This window comes from Aythya fuligula, chromosome Z, assembly GCF_009819795.1.
Source record: "Aythya fuligula isolate bAytFul2 chromosome Z, bAytFul2.pri, whole genome shotgun sequence".
In the NCBI taxonomy this organism is placed as follows: Eukaryota; Metazoa; Chordata; class Aves; order Anseriformes; family Anatidae; genus Aythya; species Aythya fuligula.
This window is the reverse complement of record NC_045593.1, coordinates 8,412,563-8,430,083: the sequence shown is the minus strand read 5'-3', so window position 1 is coordinate 8,430,083 and position 17,521 is coordinate 8,412,563. Positions and strand designations below refer to the sequence as shown.

At 40.6% G+C, this 17,521-nt stretch overlaps 1 protein-coding gene across 1 annotated transcript in view; it reads left to right on the top strand.

The window, feature by feature from the left end:
- KIAA1328 (KIAA1328 ortholog) overlaps nucleotides 1-16,008 on the top strand; it is a 171,013-nt gene extending 155,005 nt beyond the window's left edge. Inside the window, exon 11 of the mRNA XM_032206577.1 lies at nucleotides 13,811-16,008. Coding sequence (XP_032062468.1) covers nucleotides 13,811-14,024 — 214 coding nt within the window. The 3' untranslated portion in view covers nucleotides 14,025-16,008. The remainder of the gene's footprint in view (nucleotides 1-13,810) is intronic.
- The last annotated feature ends 1,513 nt before the right edge of the window (nucleotides 16,009-17,521 follow it).

Sequence of the window (17,521 nt, the reverse complement as noted above, 5' to 3'; positions counted from 1 at the left end):
AGAAGCCTTTGGTTAATGTTTGCATTGGTTTATTGGGCTTTCTAGTTTGCAGGCACTGGCAGTTTAAGCTTCCTTTAAAACACTGTGCCTGAACTGTATGGGCAAATGAGAGTCCGATCCTTGATGGTGAGTCCTTGGGATTTTGCCATATACTGTCAGTGAGGTTTAATATGTTCATGAAGAGAAAACACCCTAGCCAGTCACCAAATGGCTGAGGTCAAAACAAACCTCTGGAGGTCATCTAATGCAACCCCTTACTCACAGCAGGGTCAACTAGAGCCAGTTACTCAGGACGTGTCTAGTCAGGTTTTGAATTTCTCCAAGGACGCACACTCCACAACCTTCTGGGCAACCTGTGCCAGTGTTTAACCACCCTCATAGTCAGAAAGCTTTCTTTCTTACGTTTGAATGGAATTTCTTGTGTTTAAATTTGTGCCTATTACCTCATCCTTTCACTGAGAAGAGCCTGGCTTTGTCTCCTTTCCTCCAGTAACCAAGGATTTATAGATGATGAGATCACCCTGAGCTGCCTTTGCTCCAGGCTGAGTCCCAACTCTCTCAGGCATCCCTTGCACGTCAGATACTCCAATCCTGTAATCACCTTCGTTGCCTTTCTCTGGCCTCTCTCCAGTGCATCCATGTCTGTCAGTGCTGGGTCTGGCCCTTCAAATGAATTGTCCCACCAGGACTCAGGAGAGAGGAAGGATCACCTCCCTCAGTATGCTGGCAATGCTGCTTTCTGCGCTGGCTAATATTAAAATTTGTGTGTGTGTGTATCAAGGCAACAAGTGTCCAGTTCCTTCTTTGCAAAGCTATCTTCCAGCCAGTCAGCCCAGGTATGTACTGGTGCCTGGGGTTATTCCGGCCCAGGTGCATGACTTTACATTTCACATGGCCGAATGTTATGAGATTCTTGTGAGCCCATTTCTCCTGTCTGTTGAGGTCCCTGCTTGAATACTTTCTGGTCCTTCTCATCCTAGAATTTATTCAGAAGAATATGGGAACGAGAGTCTTAGCATTAGTCTCTTGAGCCATTAAATGCTCAGCCTTATTTTGTAGTGTATCGATGACGTTATGTAGTTTCTGACAGAAGCGTAGACTATCCACAGGTGTATGGTTATCGAAAAGTAATCCTGCAGAGCCCGAGATCATCTTTTCTAGTTACTGCTGGGAATGAACAAACTAAAATTTCACTTCCCTGCCCATCTGTTCAGCAACCAAAAGTAGGTAATTTATCTCAGTGGGGCACCTACCACCTGTGTAAAGTTTTTGAAAGAGGTTGTTAGCGTGCGATGACTACAGCCAAGGGACACCAGGCCCGAGTGCCTCGTACTCCATGCTTTACTGCTGGCTTTTTCTGTAGGGTGCCTTCTAACTCAGTACTTGCACAGTGTCAGACCTGTTTGGTGCCTGTGTCCCTGTGAAGCTCACAATGATGCTACCTGCTTTGCCACACGGCATGCTCTCGTGCCAGCTGTGCGCAGCTCCTCACCAGCAGTCACCCCTCTTTGACATGCTAAACCAGGCACCACCAGCACACTGCATTTTTTTTTACAGCTACTGTTTTATCTCAGTGGCTTCTCTTGAATTATGTATCCTCATCTTTCATGTATGAAATCTCAGCTGATTTAAAGATTACCCCAGAGAGTTCAGCACACCTGGAAATGAATGGAACAGCAGATAGTCCCAACCATTCCACCACAGAGCAGGAGGTTTAACAGTGCAAACCAGGAGCTGTTACAGCAGTTGGGTACTGGAATACAATTTTTATGGGAGCATTGTCTCTTCACGTATGGTCTGCACCCAAGCAATCAATACATTGGGTTGCCAAGAATTCAAGCTCGGTGGCAATGTTTGCTCTCAGGCAAAACGGATTGAATGAGTTCAAAGAAAGACCTGACGTGTAGCAAGATTGTCGGCTGTTCTGTTAGGGCTAGGCACCAAAGATTTCATTAGATAAGGTACCCGAAATTGTGTGTGCCTCTCACTGGGAGGTGAGCAGAACAGAGCAAGTGAATGCAAATCTGGCTGAAAAGCAGTTCCTATCTGATGTGAGGCTTCTGAGTACATTATGAAGGAAAAAGAAGCCACTGAGCGTAAACTACATATATAATGTCAGCACGATACGGAATCACAAGGCATGTAAAACTTAACCACTCTACCCTATAAAGCATACTTCAGTTTCTTCAGCAGGAGTTGTGGTCACTCTGCTCCCAGCAGAAATTAGACTTTAGATGAACTGTAAGATCCTATTCACCTCTCTTATGCTAGCATAACCGGCATAAAAGATTATGCCAGTTACTATGCCATTGCCATTAATGAACTTATACCAATTAAGTGCTGAGAGCAACAAACAGAGCTCAAGTTCATGGTGCAGTCTGGCCAGAAAATGGGCTTTTTGCAAGGCAAAATATGTTCATTTTCTTTATTTTGACTATTACTATATTTCAAATTTAAATTCTTCTGGATTTTTAGGCAGCTTCAGCCCCATTAGCTTCCCACCACACCAGCCTGCAAAGCATCCTTTTCTCTCTTAACACCCCAGCTATGCACCCAGCTCATGACCGGAGATGACCAGGGCATTGTATTTTCTGATAAAAGTTCTTTTTAAAATCAGGTCTCCTACTGAACACTTTTTTCTCACTACTTGGTTACTTCTGCCCTTTCTCTTTTTCTCCCTGCTCCCTACCAAGGGACTGGTACAAGCACAGGGGCTGTCTTCTTGGCCTTGCTGTTCCATGGATCAGGAGCTAGAAGATGTTTGCATTTACCTCTGGAGTGTAATTCTGACTGATGGGTTCTTATCAGGGTTGCCAAGTCCATCCATCCAATTGTCTATTTCGTTTTTGAAGACCAAGCAACCATAAAGTTGAAAACCATGTTGTATTTTTGGAATCTGAAATTTCAGACAATGCATTTATGAATTATTTATGGAGAATGTGTTTTCAGTAATGTGCGGCATAAAATGGAATGAATGCGTATCCATACTTGCCCTGAACTCTCCAAAGTGCATGCTAATAAACAGAATGATAACCTACCATCACTTTTGCCCTGTAAGATTTACAGTGCAAGCACTTTTTTGTATGGTTTAATTCAAGTCAGTTTGTCAACTTAAAGCTCTAGTGTTTTGTTTTAAAGTACAACTTGGTGAGTGATTTTCTATTACTTAAAGAGATCTAACTGCTTTTTTCCCCCTATTTCAACCAGAGTTAGTGTCTGTACATTTTTGTAGTCATGCTGGCATAGAGCCACTCTAAATTATGCTTTAATTCACAATTAGAAGGAAGTGGCAACTGTGCAGAGCAGCAAACCTCTCATTTAAAATGGCCATTATACAAGATCATGATTCTTCAGAATGATTAAGATATTGAAGAATAATTAAGATATCTTTAGATTTTCGGCCATTTAGAAGTGCTGGGCTTATTTAATTTTTTTTTAAACCTCCCTGAAACAGCTTTTTCTGTAATGACAGTAATACAGGACTCTATATTATCACAACGTGGTGTTTACTGGTATCTGAATTGTCTAATGGTAACTTGTTTTCACTGATATAGCTGACAGGGCAGAGATAATTAAGAAACAAAAGAATTTGAGTTTCTGAATAGCTGAATTTTGCTATTAAACACTCCATGCCACAGCAGAAGAAATTAAGCTGACAAGCAGGAGGGGAAGAATAGTACAAATCCACAGGAAGAGTTTGTGTTTAGGTACAGCAATTGACTATGTAAAATATTTCAGCAAGGTAGAGGAAAAAAGAAAAGAGGTAAAATAACCAATTTTCAAGCATTTCCAAGGTGTAAAATTGAGGTTTTGCAATACCTGTTCATCCTGGTACAACAAATAGCAGCAGAGAGGGAAGAAACAATGCACCTGTGAGCCAGTGGCAGAACTTCCACTGGCTTCCGTAGGGTCGTGATTCCACCCCAATATACACCTAAAACTACTGCAGCCCGATTTTGTTCTTCTGCTTAATGAGGTTTTAAATCTTGCACAGCTAGTAGCAGTTCTTGCCACAATGGTTAGAAAGTCAATGAAAGCTCACAGTTCAGTAACTAAATGACAAAGTAAGAAACTTTGGAATCATAAAATGGTTATAAGTGCTTGACCTAAAACTCTACAGATCTCCCAATGACTACAATTGAAGCAAAAACTTGATTTATTATCTGGCAGTCTGGGAATATGGACTGAGCTTGTGAGGAAAGGCAGATAGCTAATCCATGTAAATGATGATGGACTTTGCAAGCTGGATGTTTTTTTTTTCATTATTTTTTTTTTCCTGAGCTATGCCCCTTATTTTTTTTTTATTTTTTTTTACTTATTTAGTACCTACAAAGTTCTAGCCGTTGTATGGTTATAAGGCAGTCCCAGCTTTGCTGAAAGCAGACTAGGAAAAAGAAACAAAACATGAAAAATCAAAACTAAAGGCCAAGACCCAGAATGGCAGAGAGGAGGTACAGAATTGCACTATGCCTTACATATGCAAACCCTTTGTCAGAGGCTTTAGCAGATTATAAAAGCAAAAGCACAATTTTAAAGATGATTCATTGAATTAGAGCTTGCTTTGAGGGGAAAAATGCTGGGGGACAAACTTGTAAGAGCAAAAAAAAAAAAAAAAAATAGAAGAAAGGCTGTTAAGGCAGGAGAAGTAGGGGGATGAGGTATGGCAGGAAAGATGATGACAGCTTAGTTTTGGCCCAGAACAATAAAGGGTGAAGATCTCGCCGAAGATATGCTGTGATGACAGAGTGCTTAAAGGGAATAAAAGCTAAGCATGCTCTGAAGTGCAAAGTTATTATGTAATATCACAGCAGAATCAGGGCCTCAGGTGCTGTACATATACTGAGGTTCATTTTCTGATCTGAAGAGCTTTCAGACTTGATGAGACAGAAGCGGGTGTGTGGGAGGGGAGAGAAGGACAATACAAACAGAGGGATTGCAGAGGTGGTTGTTAAACTCCATGGTAGTTCCATGGTTCTGTAATTCCTTTCTTTTCTACTAAAACTTCATTCTAAATTATTCTTCTGTCACTGGCAGATATGATTTAAAAGGTTTCTTTACTTCTCAGCACTCATGTCTTTGTTCGCTCTCCCCCTTCCAGAATTATTACAACCTCAGTTATGCCAATTCAGCTGCCTGCAGCTGTACCTTAAAAAGAAACGATCTGGGGTTTTTGTTGTTTTTTTAACTACTAAAAGCACACAGAGACAAAAACAATAAAGAAGTTCTTTCAGTTGTATTTGACAGGTTGGTAACATGGCAGCAGAGTCTGAGTGAGAGTCCAATGAGGAAATAATAGAAAAGGTTGAGTTTCCAGTAGCAAAAAGGTGGGATAACTGAGGGTTGGGAGCCCTGAGGCAGGAGTGTGAAAAGGTGAGGAAAGCAGGTGTTGGTCTCTGACTAGTGGGTAAGTGAAAATGGCTTGTTTGTTTAGCAAGGAGGAATGAGAGCAGCAGTAACTCTTAGTTCAGTAATGACAGCCAGCTGGGTGTTATCATAGGTGAAGCCAGGGTGAAAGCTGTGGAATAAAAATCTCTTATCAGACCTGACTTAGGACAAAAGTTTTTCCATGCTGATGCTGAACCCAGTATCCTTTAGCACACTGGCTCTGCTTGGTATGCAAAAGACCAGGGCCAAGCCAGCAGTGCTCGGCCTTTTTTAACACCGTGTCCTCTTTAGCTCTTTACTACTGCCTGTCACACTGAGAAGGTTGTCCCATAGTGCTGCCTCCCACTGCTCATTTTGGTTAGTAAAGGTGTGAACTACCAAGTTCTGCTACTTTTCCCCCTTTTCTTGTATGCAAAGGCAGCAATCTCTGATGTCATTTTCCACCAGAAATAGCAAAAATTGTTAGTAACCCCACAAAATGAGGCGTTCTATTCATTGGTTTGTAGGTCCTGCAGCACACAGCGCTGCGTTACAGTGCAGTGGGTCAACACACACAAAGTAGGAAGGGTGCAAGAGCCATGAAAGCAGCAAAAAGGCTGTTGTCATCTGAGTCCTCAAAGGCGTGCGCTGCGTGAGTGTTGGAGGGAGCTGGTCTCCTCTCTGCTTCTATATAACCACACGTGGGGAATGTGGTGCTCGTTTCTGGGTGATCGTTTACTGGAAAGATGCTGTCAAAGATAGGAGGAGAGTGGCAAAATCTGTTGCTGTGCTCGAGGTATTGATTTATGAGTGAAGATTAAAATACGTGTGGCTCAGATAAATGTTGACTGAGACTGGAGCAGAAGGGAGAAATGTAATGTTATTCAAATACTTAAGGAGTATTTGCACCAAAATAGAAGACGGATTTTTCAGTACTGTGCAAGATCTTTAGCTATAACAAATAGTGTGAAACTGGGAGGAAGAAAAAACCTCCTTGTCTGTCTCTAGCTGACTATCAGAAATACATTCTTGTTGTGTATTCTGGTTTGCAACACATAGTTTTTTCTCCTACAAAACTCTAAAGCAAATATTCATGCAACATTTGGGGTGTTTTCCATGCTACTCTGATCTCCTAAATTGTATATCTTTCCCCTTGGACTTTGTGTAGACTGTATGCTTTTTCGGACAGAGAATCACTCTTACAAGTGGTTGTAGAGTAGGTCCCCCTGATCAAGGCCCTTTAGGTTATACTGTAGCCAGTAAATAAGTAATAATGGTAATGTTAGCGTGAGATATATTTGGCTGTGGAATGGCTTCCCTAGGAGAATAGCAAGAGGCTGATTATTAGCAAAAAAATGTTAGGAAGCACACTGTAGGGAATGGTTCTCTGTCAGCGGGGAGAAGGCTGGATGATCTAATAAGTCTTTTCCTTCTCTGGGTTATGATTCTGTGAATACTGCCTCAGAGACTTCTCTAAAAGTCTCTGATACTATAAGCTCTCTATTATGTGGGTGTGGGTTTTACAGCACTCCGGGAGGCTTTTGCTGAGGACACTGTAAATATATTCTGTTTTACATTGTGTGATGTATTTTAAATAAAAGGCTTAGATCTTTTTTTAATTGCTTTGAACTATTCTGCAGTCTGATCTTTTTCTTTAAGAATTAAGGAACTTTGAGATACTTTTGGAAAATACAGAACAGTTACAGGCAAGAAATACATTGCAACCTGGAGCTGGTTTAAATACATACAGCGCTGCTGAATTTGCCTCCTCCTGTTTCCCATGGTAAAGTGTCTGTTCCCAGTTCCAACCTGCATGAAAGTGAAATGGGAATCTCAGGCTAACAGGCACGGTCCCTTTGTCTCTGAGTCCGTATTTAATCTTGTTCATTCTCTTGATGCTTCAGCCTCAAAGATTGCACTTCTCTGGGTTCGTTTTTGGGGGGTTTAGCATGTCAGTACATGGGGATACTCCAACAGGGGTTTCTTTGGTCACTAAAGATCAGGTCACAGGAGAGACAAGGTTCCCTATCCTGACTTCTGGCCTTTGAGGGAATGACTGCAAAATCAGCTTCTCTTTCCAGCTTTCATTTCCTATCCAACTGGTCTGTCCTTTTCATTGACATGTTCATCTCAGGCTTGCTGGGCCAAATAGCATACTGGCTAAAATCTGGATTATACTCATACAGCAGGGAGGCAGAGAAGAAAGAAACCAAGACATTGGGTAGGATGTTGAAGATCCTGAACCCAGAAACCTACTGACTCAAAGAAGATCAACTACACACAGTGTGTGTGGATTTTCAAAAGGCCATTGTCAAGGTTCTACACCAAAGGTTGTTAACAAAACCAAGTTTCCACAGGATTGGAAGAAAGTCCTTTTATCTGTATACTAATCATTTCATGGTAGCAAGTAAAGGGACTTAATATACATTTTCCATGATGCAAGAGTCAGCAGGGACCAGTGTTGGGATTGTTCTTCATCAGTGACTTGGAATGAGAAGTAAACAGAAAAAATTTTTAGATGACCTGATACGCTTGTGAATTGCACTAAATTCTTTCAGGTAGTCAAATATCACATCTATAGCAAGAAACTCCAAAAAAGCATCAAAAGTGTTGGACAAAAAGGTAATTTACCTAGTTAAGAATCATCAACACCATGTCTACGTGATACTGAACTCAAAGTATCATATCACAGAATAGCTTGAGTTGGAAGGGACCTTAAAAATCATCTAACTCTAACTTCCCTGCCATAGACAGAGATGCCACCCACTAGATCAGGTTGGCCAAGGCCCCATCCAGAGGAGGCGGTTACAACTTGTAAAATCAAAAGCTTCGCAGAAGCTTGTTGGATATACAGGCATTGGTGTACCCACATTTTGATTCCTCTGTGTTCTTTTGGTCTCTGCCTCTCAAGAAATTTTGTCCAATATTTTTGGACAAAAGATTGATACATGGATGTTGAAAGGATGAGCCAGGGACATAACCTCTAGCATCCCTAGTGCAAGAATTGTGGACACAAGAAAAAAAGATGGCAGAAAGTGGCTAGGACTTTTGAATTTGGGCAGAATTCCACCCATCGCCAATAGAACCTGGATTAGCTTGTGGTGGATAATCGATCAGTCATTGCAGCCAGTTTTTCCAGGTAACCTCAAGCTGTAACACCACTGTGTTGTCTTCATGTTTGGGGTATCTTGGCTGCTAACGCCATACCTTATCTGCATCTGTTTTCTCCTGTGGAAGCTGCTTTTATTTGCCCTGTTTGTTCCAGTCAAGTAGGAGTTTGACATTTGCTTTATAGTAACAATAAGCTTGGTTTCCTTTTCTGTAAAATGGGTCTTTTCCTTACCCCTTGAAGGTGTTTTTAGCTGTATTTAGTGTTTGTGAAATGCTTGGAGGCAGATGGTGTTTTATGAATACAAAATAGTGTTAGGCTTTGTACTTGGGCGCAATACTGTACCGTAATTCAAAGGCAATTCATGTAACATTAGTAAATCACTTTGAACTTTATGTTGAAAATATAAGCAGTAGTATAAAAATAAACCTTTTTATTTCCTCTGGTATATACAGTTAAATAAAGTAAGCCTATATAGCTACTAATCTCCAAAACCGTATTGCCAGTATGCTTTGTTGAAATGCCATCACCTTGCAGAAGAGACATTCTGTGTTTTGTACACATTTATGGTTGAAGAATAAATTTTCAGAGACTGTAAATGAAAAGATATCTCTGAACATAGTGATCAAATAATATCTGACAGTGCTTGTTTAAAGAAATATACATATATCTCACTGCCAGAGTATTTATGGCTCTAATAAGTTTAGTTATTTTGCCTCATGGGGAAATTTCTGCTTCTCCAAATATCAAACTTGTTTGGTGTTGCGCTGTTTTTTCAGGAAGGAGCAAATGATATTATTAGTTAAATGGGACTGCATAATGTAAAAATACAATAGCATAGTTTAAAAATTGAACACCATATAAGAAATATAATATATTTTACCAGCAATGGGAAATAGACAAACATTAAAAATTTAATGACATATCCCAAATGCCTAAACGAATAAATAAACAAACATTGCTGTTCAGCTGATTGATGTGAGGATCCTCTGTGGTTACCTTCAAGAGCACTGTTTTCTCTAATATCCTGCGCAGTAATGAGTTCTGTGCATCACTTTTGTGTAACCTGACCATTTTTTCAGTACTGTACATTGTGGGACTGTCTGAACTCTGATTTTTCAGCAGGTTTTATTAGACAGAATACCAAGTGGTTTCAGGTGATTTCTCAGCAACCACCCTGGGAATAAGTGGTCTTACGGTTCCCAGAGCAACAGCCACATTTGCGTGTTTGTCATAAAAATGCAAGCGCTTTCCTTCCCGTTCAATTTTGAAATGTATCGCAAGGTAAGATGCACCTGTAGATGTTCAGAGCGTTGTATTCTGCTGCACAGGCGATGAAACAGAAATACTGTGGAACGAAAGGTTTGACTCTGTGCCAGCCTGTACTCAATTTTGTACTGTTTCCTTCTTTAAAATGTGAACTTTTAACGAGCTGGTATAAAGCGTAATGCTTTATGATGTTTTCTGTTACTTTAGTGATGGGCTAAAACTGTTTTTTACATTAAGAGTTTATAAACTCTACTAGATACTTATTTAATTAGGAGCCAATGCTGAAAGTTTGTAATAAAATTTCCACAAACACTTAAGTGTCTGACGAGCCAAATTTCCAGCAACCTGTGTTAATAGTACACAGGAGATTAGGAGAATACTGTCACAGCATGGTGCAATGCCTGACCAGGATGGATTTAGCCACCGAGGTCACAGTTCTACACTGACACAGCTACAGAGGTTTGATCCCTGTGGTAGCTCTCAGATAGTTTGGGCATCTCCATGCTGCTTTCTGTTGAGCTGTATTTGGAGATTCACGTAGTACATTAAAAACAAAGGTCAAATTTCTTTGTCGAAAGAAGAGCTTCAGTGTGCTTACCTTGGTCTGTTCTCTCAACACCCTCTTGTTTGTGGCCCTGCCTTCCTTATGGTTTATATGCCAATTCTTTGTGTCTCCTCTCCTGATAGAATTTATGGAGACCTTATGGTAAGACTACTTTCACCAAAGCATAGCTATCTAAATAACTTCTAATCCAAGCTTATAGAGTAGCCTGCACAAACTTTCTTCTCCCATGGAAAAACATGCAGACTTTCAAACTCAAGAAAGTCAGAGGAAAAAAATACAAATGGTGGAAATGTCAAGACTGGGCTTAGAAAATAGATTGTTCTCCAGTCTGTTCTGTAGGTGACTTCCCAGCGTACTGGCAGCTGTTGCTAAAAGGTGGAGACAGACTGAATTGTCACCAGCTTTAAGGGGACAGTTGTCTACCTCATTTCCCTTCTGTTGAAAGGACAAAAGACATAAAAGAAAATGTATATAAGCATCTAGCACTGATGCAAATTTGGGATTTTTTTCTCCTGGGGAAGCATGAGCAAGGGCCTCTCTTTCTCTTGACTGTTAATTTCCATTAAAAGAGCATTCTTTATTCACAAGCCAAGTTTGCCAGATCAGTTTTCATGTTTGAAACGTTCTGACTTTTGGGTGCCTGATGCTGCAGCTTTGACTTCACTGAAGCCATAAAGTGTGATCTCAATAATCTGGTTTTGCTTACACATTTAGGCAGATCATGGAAGGAATACATGTGCTGTTTTTAGAGAGTTTCATTTTGGGCTTTGAGCATTCTGTGCCTCTTTAAATATTCAGATACAAATAAATAGTGAGAAAATTGTCTTTGCGGGCTTCAAACCATTCTAGGTCTACTCAGTTGCCTCCAGCCAGATGCTGTCTGATGTTGCCTAGACAAACCAGGGCAAACCATTATCATGGGATTAAACACTAAATACCTGCAAGGAGCATTCTCTTTATCAGATAGCGCTCTGTTAGCAGAGTTCATTCACTTTATTGCATATATAACTGTGGTGTCAAATAGACTGATTTACAACACCTGGTCTTTTACATAATCTTTGCTATTTGCTGCTCTTGTAATCTGCCAAATCATTTAGCCTTCCTGATAGCAGAAATGCTGTAAAACTTAGATAAACTTGCAGAAGAAATAAACTCCAAGGTACTGCTGAAATCCAGGGCCTGCACGTTTGCTACAAATGCACTGGCTGGTTTGGTTTCCCCCTGCCTAATCTGTGATTGAATGTGGCTGCTGGAGAAATTGAAATTTTATGATAGCACTACAGTCAGAGGAGATAAGCATTTGTATGCTAGACTAGATTAATCTAAAAAGAAGTTTTTAGGTGTGGCTAATGAAACCAGTGTATGTGTTAACTGGTTTTCTTTGGGGTTCAAAGCATCTGTGTATATCTGTACAGAGTCTAGTCTAAAACTTTCCCTATGTGAAAAGTCTAATATAGCTATGTGCTAGTTCTCACTAGCAGAATAGCTTATTCCATTTTACATTGGAGATGTTTTTAAGGAGCCCGGGTTTTCAGAGGGTACTTTCTGAATGCTAATACAAACCACAGGCCCATTTATAGTGGCTTGCATGGCTACCTATGTCCTTCTGAAGTTTTTGGTTAGAGTAATTGTAAGACATCACATTTGGGTACAGTCCATTTGGAACAAAACCAAAGCTCTGTTTTGGGGGGTTGAGTCACTCATTTCTGGCTGTTAGAGGTAATTTTGAACAGACATAATAGAAAGACATGTAGATACGTGCAAAATGTGAAAAAATCTGGCAAAATACGTTTCTGATCAGATGAAATGCAAACTAGTATATCAGAAGGAAATTAATACAGATAGTCAGATAGAGGAGAGAGTACTGAGACGTGGTTGTATTAAGTCAGGCTGTGTTAGGAAAGATGGCTACCATCAAATTGGAAGGAACAATGAAAATTAAAGGAAATTAAAGAGTTGGCTTTTGGAGCAATAGTAGCATAACTAAGATTGCCATTAATATCAGTATTAACCGAACAGTGCCCCAGTTAACTCACATGAGCTGAGAAAGTATTTCAGCATTTCTTGGACATGGCTACAAGTTAGCTTGTCACAGTCAGTCTTCTGACAACTGCTGGGACATAACACTCACCACTGGAGCTAATGAAGGATATTTTGCATGGCTTTGCTGGTTTAGGGAGGAAAGTTGCTTTAACTCCTGCTGCTGCATGAGGAGACTGGACATTACAAGTGGTGGTCTGCCTCTGGGAAATCCATTGGTCTCTGCTAATCTTTCACATCAATAAACTACTGTGAATATTTGCACTGAAGATTTTCATCCCGTCTGAGTTTAGGAACTTGCTCCAACTGGATAATCTGGTTGCGTAGTCTTCCTAGGCTACCCCTGTCTCGAATGGAAAACCCAAGGCTTTCCCACTCATTGCAGGAAACAGCTTGAGATGTTTCCTCACTCTGTGGATGAACTCTTTCTTCTTAAGTGGCAGGAACCTTATGGAAACTAACCAGCCACACTGATACCTTAGTTGGGTGCTGTGAATAATGTTTCTCTGCAGGTAAGTTATTGAGTGCCTGAATTATTTCAGCACTGGGAATGTTAGGCAGGCTGGTGTTAACAACAAAATGGAATGAAGGGGACTTTTAGGTAAAACTCTGGAGTCATATCTCTTAGATTAGAGAACAGCCTCCCTAGGGATGCAGGGAACCGGCATTGTTTAAGACATTTAAAATTGGACAGGAGAAAATGTATTGTAATGATCAATCCTGTGCTGGTATTTGGATCAGGTCTTGTCTTGTGTGAATATTAATAGGAAGTCTCTGTCTAAAGTACCTGCCATTATTCAGCGTGCGTTACTAGCTAACGCTGGCCTGCAACCTTCCCCCACATCTGTACTCACACTTAAAGGACAGCCTGAGTAATGTCTAGCACCTTTGCCTTCTCTCATGGTGCCTGAAGTGTTGATTTTGTATTGCCTTGCTTAGATTATATTCCTTCAGTGCTTCCACGAGGCAGACTCCATATAGTGCATAGAGATTTACAGGAAGCACGTGTAGTTTGTGGCAATAATAATAAAGTCTCCTGCTGTTTTCAAATCCCCGGGAAACTAAATCAAGTGTAGAGGTCTATTCAAAAAAGTGCAGCATGTGTATAAGTCACTTTGCCATTACCTGTGTGGGTCTGTCTTGTACCTGTTCTGTGTATTTGGCTGTTATATCTCTGAATCCTGTCCTCAATCTCCGGAGTGTGACTAAGACATTACACACATCAAATGGAAAAGCTGATGAAACAGCTTAAAATAACCCAAGCACCCATGCTTTGCTTGCCTCTTTCTCACCACCTCTGTGCTCGTATTCCTCATAGGAACTCATATAACAAAATTCATTCTGGACTGATGGCCCCCATTAGACAAGCCTAGGTCTAGTCTGGATTAAGCAGGTGGAAGGATTGGATTTGATTCCTGTGTGATGCTTAACAGAGCTCCCATTTTCTTGGTATGTTTCTGTAGGTATGAAACCTCTCTTCTGGACCTGGTTGAAGCTATGAGTCCCATATCTGCCCCAGGACACCACTACAGAGAATTATATGATGGGAACAACATGCACACACCTCGTCATATGAGCCGCAGGCCATCGTCTTGGTACCAGACCCCTCGCAGTTCCAGAAGCAGAGCAGATGAGATAGAGGAGAGCCGGCTGCTCGAGGAGATTTTCTTCATTTGACACTGCTCTTTGTTCTACAGCCCTTCTGTAGAATTTTCAGGAACTTTTTCTTTCTGATTTGTTTGTGTTAAAGTACCATTTTTAAATTATTTGAGTGACAACTGATTGTCTTCCCTCTTCTAACAGTTAATTAGCATCCAGTTTCGTTTTGGTTTTAGTAATCATGGTGCAAGAATGTTTGTGGGATAGACCAATCAGAAAGCGTTAACTTTTTTTCTAAACCTTTCATGTGCCAAGTAATCATTCTAAAGCAGATTTTTTTTTCATCTACAACATTTTCTAATAGATTGAAGTCACAGTTTTGCCAGTCTCATATCAGAAGTATATTTCATTATTGATTTTTAGCTCTAAAGCAGTTTGCAAGAACTGCCTAACATTCAAGAACCATAACGTTCAAAGTAGATTATTTTCTAATTAAACAAGTCTGTTTAAAGCCTGGCATATTATAAAGGTACAAGCACTTTACTACTTTTTTCAGTGATTTTATGATCTACCTTTTCCTTCAGCATTCCGATGTTAAACATGCTGAGTTTTTAGGGGATAATATCATAAGCTCAACTATACAGTGTCTAATAACATTAATAGATGATGTTGCAGATTGATGTACTAGGCATCCATGTGAAATATATTCCTCCTTAAATCAGTGCTATTTGACATAGTTTATGCACTGGGAGACCTAACCCTGAAATAGCAGAACACAATCAGATGTTGTAGTGGTCCAAAACCTATGTGATGTACTTTTCAAGATGAAATATATAGTTGTGGTAGTATAAGAACAGTCTTAAGACATTTTCACTAACTTGCACTATTTTGATCTGGTATCCAGGCTCCATTGTAAATAAGACAAATCAGTAATTATTTCCACCAGCGGCTCGCAATGCACATTTCCCTGCCGGCTTTAATTATTCATGCTGTATCTATTTCAGTTTATTTAAATGCACTTCCATCTACTGCATGTACTTGGTTATTTAAAGAAATGTGCAGAATTGGTAAAAATGACTGCAGATTACAGGATTAATGGTCATTTTCTTCACAATGCAGTGTTCATATTTTATTGTAACAGTAGCCACCGGCATGTGTTCCTAGAAATATGAGGCTAAAATACTCATTTTGCACAGTAAAATTGCAGCGAGGGAAAGGTAGAATTGAGCCAGTACGGGCAAGTTCTAGGCCATTTGCTCCCAAATGCCAATTGGTGGGCCAGTGCAGCTTTTTTGCTGGTCTCTTTAGGCAAACGTGCTTATCTTAATGGCAGCAAGTTGCTGGTCTGATCCTTGGGGTATCGCTGCTGCCTGCCTCCGACACGCTCACTCTTGTGCAAGGCTTGGTACTCCTGTGCTCTGCGAGGAGCTGGCAAGACTGCAATGAGGCACGTTGTGCCTCCTGGGGGAGAGTAAGCATGATGCAGAATATCTAGCATGCACCTCCTGGCAGCACCCTGCTTTTAGAGCAGTGAAATAAATGGATGATGAAGGGGGAGGTAAACCTTAAGTTATTCTGAACTGTTCTGCTCAGGCTCTTAACCATGAATTAGGTGGTACCTTTTCCTTGTGTCCCAGCTGAGTTTTGAAAGGTGCTTGGAGGAGTTCACCGGAGGAAGGTGACATTACTGTACCAAAAAATGACTGCAGTGGAACGGCCCTGCTTGGTCTGTCCTGCTGTCAGCGAAGCATCATAGTTCTTTCCAATATGTACATCTGCTGTTGAGTGTCCCTCGTGTTCTGCTCCCTGACCCTGTGAAGGCACAAATTTCTGGTCAAAGCCCTAAAGACGTGACAGGTGCCCTGACCCAAGTGTAGCAGCTGGGGCAATAGGTTTTCTCACTCAGCATGTTTCTGCTGGCCAAGTAGTCTGCTTCCTTAGGAAGACCGGGAAAGGGTGGGGAAGGAAGAGAAAAACGTACAAGGAGCAGCAGGAAAACCGTGGAAAACCATGAAAATGATGACCAGCACATAGATCTTAAGGCTTTAGATTGATTTTTTGAGGGGGTTGGTTTTATTCTTATTTTTGTTTTGCATTTTTAGCATTTTTAAAAAACAGTTCTCTGATTTCAGTCCGATTGCTTCTCTTCTCTTTTCCAGTTAGACTGAAACGTTAATTGCCTTTTCTAATAAGTGCTAACTGACCTTTTGAAACAGCAAAAAAATAGAAGTATATCTCCTGAAAGGTGCCTTTGTGTACCCAGTCAAGAACACTGCATGGGAGCATTATGTTCTTTGGTTCCTCGTGGGTGTCAATATTTAACTGCTTTAGGATTCCTTATGATCCATTTTGTCCATTAACAATTCTAACTCTGATGGTAACTTTTGACTTGAATCTATATTTTGGCAGTAGCTCTTTTTAAAAAGACGCTGTTAGGGTTGTGGGCTCTGTGCTCAAGGTGCTGTCGATCAGTCAGAGCTACATGGGAGGCATACCTTTATGTAGCCAAGAGTTCTACAATTAAGATAGTTGAAATATCTGATGGATGAAGACCCGCATGTTTTAACTATCTGTGAGATGTGAACCGAGAAGCAAAAGCTATTAATTTGGCAGACCCTGTGAAAAATCATTTTTTATAATGCTGGCTCTTGCTCTAGTTATCAGCAGTACATTAGGAATAGTGTTTAGCAGTCAGTGCAAGCGAAGATATTTTGCCATGAGGCACTACAAAGTTGAAGTTATTAAAACATTTATAGCCTTAGAAAAAAAATCAATGATTGTCAAATAGGAAAGGACAAAATCAGTAGTTGGGACTGGGAGGGGAATTGTTTTCCATCTGCTAAAACAGTAGAGGAAATGCAAAAATTAAACCAGCAAAAGCAATCACTTGACAGTGTCCTTTTAAGTTTAAGCTCCTATATTAGGAAGCTGCCGCTGGGGAGTTAGTCCAGCCACAGATTGTTTGTCCAGAGTGTTCACAGTTAATACGCTTCAGCTACACATTGGGCTGTGTTTTACATGAGGCTTTGTGGAGTGACATGACTCCTGCTAAGGCTGCTACCCGTACCTTCACTTTGTGTTCTTCCTGAGTGGTTCGTACACACGCGCTGGCCAAGTTTGTGTAGTCGTTGCTTTTGTGCACCTTGCACGCGGTGGACCTGTAGCAATCACATCCTTTCCACTTGTAGTCCCTCCAGTCTCACTGTTGAGTACCATCTTGAACATATATTTATATATGTATGTGAGGTCTTAATCTAATAAATTATCTGGGGGGTTCGTTTTAATCTTCCAGACTTTGGTTTGTTTGAATTATCTTCTGGTTTCTTTTGTTTGATGCAGATGTAACAATTACCATTGACAATATGTTCCACTTTCCACGCCATCGTATCATGTGTATTCTAAATCTCCAGCTTGCTAAAATAGATGAGGAAATAGTTTTAAACCCTCTCTTTCTCTTCAGGACATGGGTATTTCTGTGAAGAGGAGCAAGACATCTTTTGGAGCTTGAAGTCTGGGGAACAGAATACAAAAGAGAGGAGAGATGGGAAGCTAGCACCATGCACTGGGACAGAAAG